This window comes from Procambarus clarkii, chromosome 22 (assembly GCF_040958095.1).
Source record: "Procambarus clarkii isolate CNS0578487 chromosome 22, FALCON_Pclarkii_2.0, whole genome shotgun sequence".
In the NCBI taxonomy this organism is placed as follows: domain Eukaryota; kingdom Metazoa; phylum Arthropoda; class Malacostraca; order Decapoda; family Cambaridae; genus Procambarus; species Procambarus clarkii.
In genome coordinates, this window is record NC_091171.1 from 43,375,951 (window position 1) to 43,387,061 (window position 11,111).

Here is an 11,111-nt window from a genome sequence, read left to right on the forward strand (position 1 = left end):
CCACAAACATCACACATGGAGGCCACAAACATCACACATGGAGGCCACAAACATCACACATGGAGGCCACAAACATCACACATGGAGGCCACAAACATCACACATGGAGGCCACAAACATCACACATGGAGGCCACAAACATCACACACATGGAGGCCACAAACATCACACACATGGAGGCCACAAACATCACACACATGGAGGCCACAAACATCACACACATGGAGGCCACAAACATCACACATGGAGGCAACAAACATCACACACATGGAGGCCACAAACATCACACATGGAGACCACAAACATCACACATGGAGGCCACAAACATCACACACATGGAGGCCACAAACATCACACACATGGAGGCCACAAACATCACACATGGAGGCCACAAACATCACACACATGGAGGCCACAAACATCACACATGGAGGCCACAAACATCACACAATAACCGGACACTCGATGGACAGAGTTCAGCAACTTTCTGGCCTGCAAAAATTCCCAAACTTCTCTCTCGCTCCTGAATCTCTCAACTTGATTTTAATGTCTCTGTAAAGCTGAGGCAACACAGTGTTCCTCCCTCCCACGCTAGAACACCCAGCAACACAAACAACACAAACACAAAACTGCGAATATTGAAATACAAAAAAAAAACACGTAAACTCAACACGACACAAAAAACTCTTGAAAACGTGAAATTAAACTATTAAAAACAGCAAAAAACAAAAGTAAAACACAAGAAACCCCGAAAATATTCAGAGGAAAAAACGAATATTCGTTGAAAAATAACAAAAGCAATTAAAAAAAAAGTCTTACAAAGGCAGAAGGAAGAGAAGGAGCAGCGAGGGAAGAGAGAACAAGGAGGAGCAAGAACACGCTTGAGCGCAACCTCAAAGGAAGTGTGTGAAGAGAGGCAGGAAAAGACTCGATTTAAGGCCTTTTGACACTGTGGTGAGAAGAGAGACATTGTTTATGGGGTGTGACCTGGAGGGAGAGAGAGAGAGAGAGAGAGAGAGAGAGAGAGAGAGAGAGAGAGAGAGAGAGAGAGAGAGAGAGAGAGAGAGAGAGAGAGAGAGAGAGAGAGAGAGAGAGAGAGAGAGAGAGAGAGAGAGAGAGAGAGAGAGAGAGAGAGAGAGAGAGAGAGAGAGAGAGAGAGAGAGAGAGAGAGAGAGACAGAGAGAGAGAGAGAGAGACAGAGAGAGAGAGACAGAGAGAGAGAGAGAGAGAGAGAGAGAGAGAGAGAGAGAGAGAGAGAGAGAGAGAGAGAGAGAGAGAGAGAGAGAGACAGACAGACAGACAGACTGACAGACAGAGAGAAGCAAGACACATACAGAGTTACAGCCACACAATAACAAACAGACAGACACCTTAGGTGTAATGACCACCAGTACGGCATCATTACACACCTGTATGTACAAATTTACTTGTAATTAAAGAGGTGATTACTAACAAACTTTCGAAAGCTCTCAAAGACACTTTTTTTATTGCGAAAAAGTTTTTCCTTACATCCCTACGAACTATTGGGTTCCTGGCCACACCCTCTCGTGATGCCTTGAATCCCAAACCTGTCCCCCTCCCCTCCCCCTTGTTTAACTTGTTTACCCTGTCCCTTGAGAAACTTTTTAGTTTTCAACGATGTCACTCGTTATTTCTCTTCTGTCTTCGTTGTTTATATCTCTCAGCTCCGGTCCCAGTTTAATGGAAAAAATCTGCACTTTCTCTTATTTCATTGTGGACTTAGGCTGCTTAATCTAGCACTTACCTCATTAGTTGTTAACAGAGCCAACACGTCCAAAGGTCACGCTGTCCTACACCTCCAAAGGTCACACTGGTGAGTTCCAGCTTCGTGTGTGTGTGTGTTGCTGAAGAGAACATCTGGAGGATAAGATAGGAGTCGCCTCGAGGAAATCGTTGACCGCTTCGATGTGGTCTTCGTGAGGATGAGCTTGGAGGGTGAGAATGACAGCTCGGGGTGTGTGGGGACGGCACTACAGGAGAGGAGACTACAGCAGAGGGGATACTACTTGAGGCTACAGGACAGGACTGTACAGGAGGAGGGGAGTTAAAGACCTTTTGTACCCTCTGTATAATCCTGTTTTTGCGCTACGGTTCACAGGATGAGTATATGTGGGTGCACAGTTAACAGGAGAGACCACGGGAGAGGGGGAGGACTACAGCAGAGGAGATTACAGCAGAGGAGACTATATAAAAGGAGTTTGCAGAACAGTGATAGGAAATCTGCAGGAGATCCAGAGAAAGGGCAAGCAAGAGACGCCAAATTAAACGAAGAAGTGCATAACAGACAGAGAAACAGAAAAGTTAACAGAAGCTCAATGGTCCAACAGAACAATGCGAAAAATGATCACTAACGGAAACGCAAATAACGCTTAGAAAAGGTTCAGATAACAGAGCACACAAAGAAAGTTAGGAGGCAATAATACTATAGATCCTGGATTACGATGAATGAATAAGTTGTAAAAGTCAATTCCATCCACAATTTCAATTTCACCCAAAACGGATTTGAGAGATTTGTAATCCCGATAAGGAGAGTAGAGGCAACAGATAATTGAAGGTTTGTAACTACATTAAGGCAGATAAGGTAGTTACTCATTATTAACTACCGTAGGATTAGTAATTACACAGCATCAGGTGGAATTACTAATTACTCGGTGGAATTACACAGAGTAGTTGAACCAGACAAGAGATATCTCCCTCTCTTAGTGGTTCATCCCCTTGGGTATTGAGCGAAGCAGTGGAGATACTGCAAATGTGGCGCTTAGGTCCTCATCTTGTGGCAACCTTCTCGTAGAGCTCCTGAGACACACACACACACACACACACTCATACACACACACACACACACACACACACACACACTCACACACACACACACACACACACACTCACACACACACACACACACACACACACACACACACACACACACACACACACACACACACACACACACACACACAGACAGGCTATTTAACACAAGGGGCACACGCACAAGGGGACACAGGTGGAAACTGAGTGCCCAAATGAGCCACAGGGATATTAGAAAGAACTTTTTTAGTGTCAGAGTAGTTGACAAATGGAATGCATTAGGAAGTGATGTGGGTGGAGGCTGACTCCATACACAGTTTCAAGTGTAGATATGATAGAGCCCAATAGGCTCAGGAATCTGTACACCTGTTGATTGACGGTTGAGAGGCGGGACCAAAGAGCCAGAGCTCAACCCCCGCAAGCACAGCTCGGTGAGTGCACGTAACAGAGCATCATCTGGCAGCAACATACTTTCTTTATTGCAATATTCATACAACTTTTCACTCAAATCTAAATTCAATATTGGGGTGACCGGAGGGAGGAGGGATGTGCTGGGGTCTCTGAGGCGAGGGCAGGTCGGCACATCTCCCCTCGCTCACGGCATGCTGGAGTCACACGGTGAGAACACTTCACACCACACCTTGTTGTGTGTGTGTGTGTGTGTGTGTGTGTGTGTGTGTGTGTGTGTGTGTGTGTGTGTGTGTGTGTGTGTGTGTGTGTGTGTGTGTGTGTGTGTGTGCTCACCTACTTGTGCTTGCGGGGACTGAGCTTTGGCTCTTTGGTCCTGCATCTCAACTGTCAATCAACTGGTGTATAGATTCCTAAGCCTACTGGGCTCTATCATATCCATATATGAAACTGTGTATGGAGTCAGCCTCCACCACATCACTTCTTAAAGCATTCCATTTGCCTACTACTCTGACACTGAAAAAATTCTTTCTAATGTTTCTAGGGCTCATTTGGGAACTCAATTTCCACCTGTGTCCCCTAGTGCGTGTGCCCCTTGTGTTAAATATTCTGTCTTTATTTACCCTATCAATTCCATTGAGAATCTTGTATGTGGTAATCATGTCCCCCCCCTAACTTTTCTGTCATCCAAAGACGTGAGGTTTAATTCCCGTAGTCTCACTTCGTTATTCATAACCCTCTGTTCGGGTACTAGTCTGGTGGCAAATCTTTGAACCTTCTCCAGTTTAGTCTTATGTTTGACTAAACATGGACTTCTTGCTGGAGCCGCATACTCCAGGATTGGTCTGACATATGTGGTATACAAAGTTCTGAATGATTCCTTATACAAGTTTCTAAAGGCCGTTCTTATGTTGGCCAACCTGCCATTTGCCGCTGATGCTATCCTCTTGATGTGGGCTTCAGGGGACAGGTCTGGCGTGATATCAACCCCCAGGCCTTTCTCTCTCTCTGATTCTTGAAGAATTTCATCTTCCAAATGATACCTTGTATCTGGCCTCCTGCTCCCATCTGTGTGTGTGTGTACTCACCTAGTTACGTATGTGTATTCACCTAGTTGTATTCACCTAGTTATGCTTGCTGGGGTTGAGCTCTGCTCTATCAGCCCGCCTCTCAACTGTCAATCAATCAACTGTTACTAACTACCTTTTCTTCACACACACCCTCTCAGAAAGCAGCCCGAAACATCTATCTAACTCCCAGGTACCTAATTACTGCTAGGTAACAGGTGCATCAGCGTGAAAGAAACTGTCCATTTGTCTCTGCCGGGAATCGAAGCCGGACCACAGGATTACGAGCCCCGTGCGCTGTCTTGACTTAGCTACCAGGCCCCGTATAGTGTGTGTGGGTGTGTGTGTGTGTGTGTGGGCAGGGCACCCTATAAGGGTGAAGCGTGACTTTGAGGAATGAAGAGGGATGAGCCCTTTAGCTACGTGTACAAGGTCAGGGTGTACACACTGTTGATGTCTCGCTGATTACGTAGTCCAGCGTGGTTTCACACTCTCCCCCCTCCCCCCCCCCACTCCCTCTCCACTCATAAAAGCATCCCAATCACTCAAGAGGGTGATTGGAGCATTAGAGAGTGATAAAAAGCATCGCAATCACTTAAGAGGGTGATTGGAGCATTAGAGAGTGATAAAAGCATCCCAATCACTCAAGAGGGTGATTGGAGCATTAGAGAGTGATAAAAGCATCCCAATCACTCAAGAGGGTGATTAGAGCATTGGAGAGTGATAAAAAGCATCCCAATCACTCAAGAGAGTGATTGGAGCATTGGAGAGTGATAAAAGCATCCCAATCACTCAAGAGAGGCGCTGGGAGATGAATGTAAACAGATGCTGGAGATAGAGCTGAGGTCAGTGTAGACATCCCCCGAGTCACCTCAGCCGAGAGGAAGGCAGCTTGCGGGGCTGTAAAAGCAGTTGGGTGCTTAATCACATAGTTGGATCGTTAAGGAGATGATGATGGATCCAAGGACCTGTCGGGAATGTTCCGGGAGGATAAGAGGGATGAAGGTGGTGGAGGAGGAAGGTTGAAGAGACGGAGAATGAGGAGAAGCTGTTGGGCAATGAGGAGAGAGAGATAAAGATGGCAAGAAAGAAGGGAAAGAACATAAGAAGGAGCGATGTGGAGAGAACTGAAGAAAATGGGAAGAGATAATAAGGAAATGAGAAGAAGGAAGAGATTTTTAATGGAGAAGGAAGAGAGAGAAGAATGATAAAAGAGTAGAATAAAATGGGAAAAAAATGATAGAATTCAGATGATAGTAGTGGAAGAACATGGAGAGTAGGAAAGAGAACAAGGAGAGTATAGGAAGAACAGGAAGAACAGGTAAAGTAGGGAGAAGAACGCCACTAATGAACCCTTGTCTTAGTTAACAAAATAATAAGTCATGAGACGTAAACACTCGTGAACTTGGTAGAGGTATACCTGGGAATATGAGGACGGTCTGAGGGAGTGGTGGTGTTCACCCACTTGGACCATCGGGGATCGAACCCGACCACGCACGATGCGAGGCAGTCGCGTAACTGACCATAGAAAGGAGCTGCCTCACAGGGGTCAATAGGCCCTCTGGGGGGGGGGGGTGAACTACGGACGTTGTGGGGGGTGGGGGGGGGGGACCTGTGTGTATGTGTGTGTATGTATATGTGTACTCACCTAATTGTACTCACCTAATTGTGCTTGCGGGGGTTGAGCTCTGGCTCTTTGGTCCCGCCTCTCAACCGTCAATCAACTGGTGTACAGATTCCTGAGCCTATTGGGCTCTATCATATCTACATTTGAAACTGTGAATGGAGTCAGCCTCCACCACATCACTTCCTAATGCATTCCATTTGCTAACTACTCTGACACTGAAAAAGTTCTTTCTAACGTCTCTGTGGCTCATTTGGGTACTCAGCTTCCACCTGTGTCCCCTTGTTCGCGTCCCACCAGTGTTGAAAAGTTCGTCCTTGTTTACCCGGTCGATTCCCCTGAGGATTTTGTAGGTTGTGATCATGTCCCCCCTTACTCTTCTGTCTTCCAGTGTCGTGAGGTGCATTTCCCGCAGCCTTTCCTCATAACTCATGCCTCTTAGTTCTGGGACTAGTCTAGTAGCATACCTTTGGACTTTTTCCAGCTTCGTCTTGTGCTTGACAAGGTACGGGCTCCATGCTGGGGCCGCATACTCCAGGATTGGTCTTACATATGTGGCGTACAAGATTCTGAATGATTCCTTACACAGGTTCCTGAACGCCGTTCTGATGTTAGCCAGCCTCGCATATGCCGCAGACGTTATTCTCTTTATGTGGGCTTCAGGAGACAGGTTTGGTGTGATATCAACTCCTAGATCTTTCTCTCTGTCTGTTTCATTAAGTACTTCATCTCCTATTCTGTATCCTGTGCCTGGCCTCCTGTTTCCACTGCCTAGTTTCATTACTTTGCATTTACTCGGGTTGAACTTCAACAGCCATTTGTTGGACCATTCACTCAGTCTATCCAGGTCATCTTGTAGCCTCCTACTATCATCCTCTGTTTCAATCCTCCTCATAATTTTTGCATCGTCGGCAAACATTGAGAGGAACGAATCTATACCCTCTGGGAGATCATTTACATATACCAGAAACAGTATAGGTCCAAGGACTGACCCCTGCGGGACTCCACTTGTGACGTCTCGCCAATCTGAGACCTCACCCCTCACACAGACTCGTTGTCTCCTGTTGCTTAGGTATTCCTCTATCCACCGGAGTACCTTCCCTCTCACTCCAGCCTGCATCTCCAACTTTCGCACTAGCCTCTTGTGTGGCACTGTATCAAAGGCTTTCTGACAATCCAAAAATATGCAGTCTGCCCACCCTTCTCTTTCTTGCCTTATTTTTGTTGCCTGGTCGTAGAATTCAAGTAACCCTGTGAGGCAGGACCTGCCATCCCTGAACCCATGTTGATGCTGTGTTACAAAGTTCCTTCGCTCCAGATGCTCCACTAGTTTTTTTCGCACAATCTTCTCCATCAGCTTGCATGGTATGCAGGTTAGGGACACTGGCCTGTAGTTCAGTGCCTCCTGTCTATCCCCTTTCTTGTATATCGGGACTACGTTAGCTGCTTTCCAAGTATCTGGCAGTTCCCCTGTTGCCAGTGATTTGTTATACACTATGGAGAGTGGTAGGCTCAGTTCTCTTGCTCCTTCCTTTAGAACCCAAGGGGAGATTCCATCTGGGCCTATAGCCTTCGTCACGTCCAACTCTAGTAAACACTTCCTTACTTCCCCACTGGTAATCTCAAACTCTTCCAGTGGTTCCTGGTTAGCTATTCCCTCACTTACCTCTGGAATTTCTCCTTGTTCTAAGGTGAAGACCTCCTGGAATTTCTTATTCAATTCCTCACACACTTCCTTGTCATTTGTAGTGAATCCTTCCGCCCCTATCCTTAATCTCATAACCTGTTCCTTTACTGTTGTTTTTCTCCTAATGTGGCTATGCAACAATTTAGGCTGAGTCTTTGCCTTGCTTGCGATGTCATTTTCGTATTGTCTTTCTGCCTCTCTGTGTGTATGTGTGTGAGTGTGTATGTGCTCTGCTTGCAAGGTTAGGCGTTTGTTTTGATTTTTTTTATTCATTTGTTCTATTGGACATTGCCTAATCAACCGAGCCGAACTCTGTCTGCTTGGATAATTTCCCCTCGCAATCTTGGATGTCGTTATCATGTACTTACGGTTTATGTCTTCTAGACTGAGCTATTAGCTCTTGGGCCCCGCCTTTTTAATCTTTAGTTATTTATAATATACCGACTCTCGACCATCTTTCCACTGTCATTTCTATTGCATATTGTTCTGTCTCACTCAAACACACACACACACACACACACACACACACACACACACACACACACACACACACACACACACACACACACACACACACACACACACACACACACACACACACACACACACACACACACACACACACACACACACACACACACACACACACACACACACACACACACACACACACACACACACACACACACACACACACACACACACACACACACACACACACACACACACACACACTCACGTTGCGAGGATCCAGCCCAAAGCAGCTGAACATCAAAGGTCCTCCACTTTGCAATATCTTCCCAATAAACATTATAAATATTGCCATTACACAGGTGAACGTGTTCAAGATAATATTAGATACGGTTCTGCAAGAAGCGCCTGACCAGCCGGGTTGTAGTGGATATGTCGCTCCAAGCAACAGCCTGTTGGACTAAGTTATCACTAGTCGAGCCTAGCTCAAGCTTGGGGGAGCAGAAGAACTCCCAGAAGCTGCCCCTGGTAAAGCTTGTAATGTGTGTGTGTGTGTGTGTGTGTGTGTGTGTGTGTGTGTGTGTGTGTGTGTGTGTGTTTTTGTGTGTACAAGGTTACTTCTCTCTCACACACACCCACACACACACACGCACTCACCGGACGAGGCCACACACACACACCATTCCCTACCAAGCTTCGAGGTTGTAATCTATCCTGGCCAATTACCAATGCATATCAGATTCCGTAACATGAATGGGTGGTAGGCAAGGTAAGGTAAGGTAACCTCAAGGTAAGGTAGGCAGCCTGGCCCCGTCCCTCTGATCTACCACACGGAACCACTATCATGCCCTGACACTGCCTACAAAAGGGGGGAAATATTAGATAAAATAATATCAAACACAAGTATTAACATTGTATTCCATCAGACTATTATAGTCCTTACGAGCTGAGAAATCCAGTTGTTATTTATACTCTCGTGCAACTTTTGCAATACTCCTGTGCCCATTTTCAAGTTTCTTTCACCCTGAATGCCCCTGTTACCTAGCAGTAAATAGGTACCTGGGTGTTAGTCAGCTGTCACGGGCTGCTTCCTGGGGGTGGAGGCCTGGTCGAGGACCGGGCCGCGGGGACACTGAAGCCCCGAAATCATCTCAAGATAACCTCAAGATTTTATCAGAATATTTTCGTCTGAGGAAATTTTCTCTTACATATATTGTGGTGGAAACAACCAAGGTCTGCTTAGCTGACAGTGAGAGAGAATGAGGAAGCATTTCTTAACACTGACGGACCGGGTCCTCATTATCTCTCTCTCTCATCCTGAGAAACTCTAGCATCTTTATGTAGAAATAAAATGCGTATTTTGTGTGGATATTCGGCGTTGCGTGAGTATGAATTACTTTGTATGTAATGTTCAGAACACAGAAAGGGAATCATGAGTGCAGATTTGTTCTCATTGTTGTATAAAGTCTTGGTGTTTGCGGGTACAATTGTCACGAGTGTTCTCAGGGAATTGGGTTCAAGGTTCATCGAAAGAACGAAAGATTCAAGAGCTGCCAGCTACATTTTTCCATTTCCCTCAGTTTTTCGATACAGAGGGGCAATCTCCACTACATACATAGCTACATACATACATACATACATACATACATACATACATACATACATACATACATACATACATACATACATACATACATACATACATACATGCATACATACATACATACATACATACATACATACATACATACATACATACATACATACATACATACATACATACATACATACATACATACATACATACATTCATACATACATACATACATACATACATACATACATACATGCATACATACATACATACATACATACATACATACATACATACATACATACATACATACATACATACATACATGCATACATACATACATACATACATACATACATACATACATACATACATACATACATACATACATACATACATACATACATACATACATACATATATACATACATACATACATACATACATACATACATACATACATACATACATACATACATACATACATACATACATACATACATACATACATTCATACATGCTTTATTGCATCTTCAATTGTGCCTGAGTAACCATGCTTTTTTTTAGAATTAAAATGGGAATATTTCCTTGATAATATGAAAAAAAATGAGGAAAAATCAGTAGGGGCCGTGAGAAGGATTCGAACCCGCGCACTTGGGGCTCCCAAGCACACGTCCTAGACTTATTTTCGCATTAATACATCACGTTAATGTGATTTCTTGGTGCATTAAAAACATTATTAATAGTAATATAATGCACAGCCAAACCTATTACCATTCCTTTATTTTTCCCCTCACCCTTCCTGCTGTCCCCTCCCCCTCCCCTTCCGTTCCCTCACCCTTCCTGCTGTCCCCTCACCCTCCCCGCCGTCCCCTCACCCTCCCTGCCGTCCCCTCACCCTCCCTGCCGTCCCCTCACCCTCCTTGCCGTCCCTTCACTCTCCCCTGCCGTCCCCTCACTCTCCCCTGCCGTCCCCTCACCCTCCCTTCCGTCCCCTCACCCTCCCTGCCGTCCCTTCACTCTCCCATGCCGTCCCCTCACCCACCCTGCCGTCCCCTCACCCTCCCTGCCGTCCCCTCACCCACCCTGCCGTCCCCTCACCCAACCTGCCGTCCCCTCACCCACCCTGCCGTCCCCTCACCCTCCCTGCCGTCCCCTCACCCACCCTGCCGTCCCCTCACCCTCCCTGCCGTCCCCTCACCCACCCTGCCGTCCCCTCAACCTCCCTGCCGTCCCCTCACCCACCCTGCCGTCCCCTCACCCAACCTGCCGTCCCCTCACCCTCCCTGCCGTCCCCTCACCCTCCCTGCCATCCCCTCACCCTCCCTGCCGTCCCCTCACCCTCCCTGCCGTCTCCTCACCCTCCCCTGCCGTCCCCTCACCCACCCTGCCGTCCCCTCACCCACCCTGCCGTCCCCTCACCCTCCCTGC

At 46.3% G+C, this 11,111-nt stretch overlaps 1 protein-coding gene across 1 annotated transcript in view; it reads left to right on the plus strand.

The window, feature by feature from the left end:
• Positions 1-5,573: 5,573 nt before the first annotated feature.
• The window catches only part of LOC138367558 (collagen alpha-2(I) chain-like), a 7,913-nt gene continuing 2,375 nt past the window's right edge, over positions 5,574-11,111 (plus strand). The window contains exon 1 of the mRNA XM_069329256.1: positions 5,574-5,625. Coding sequence (XP_069185357.1) covers positions 5,574-5,625 — 52 coding nt within the window. The remainder of the gene's footprint in view (positions 5,626-11,111) is intronic.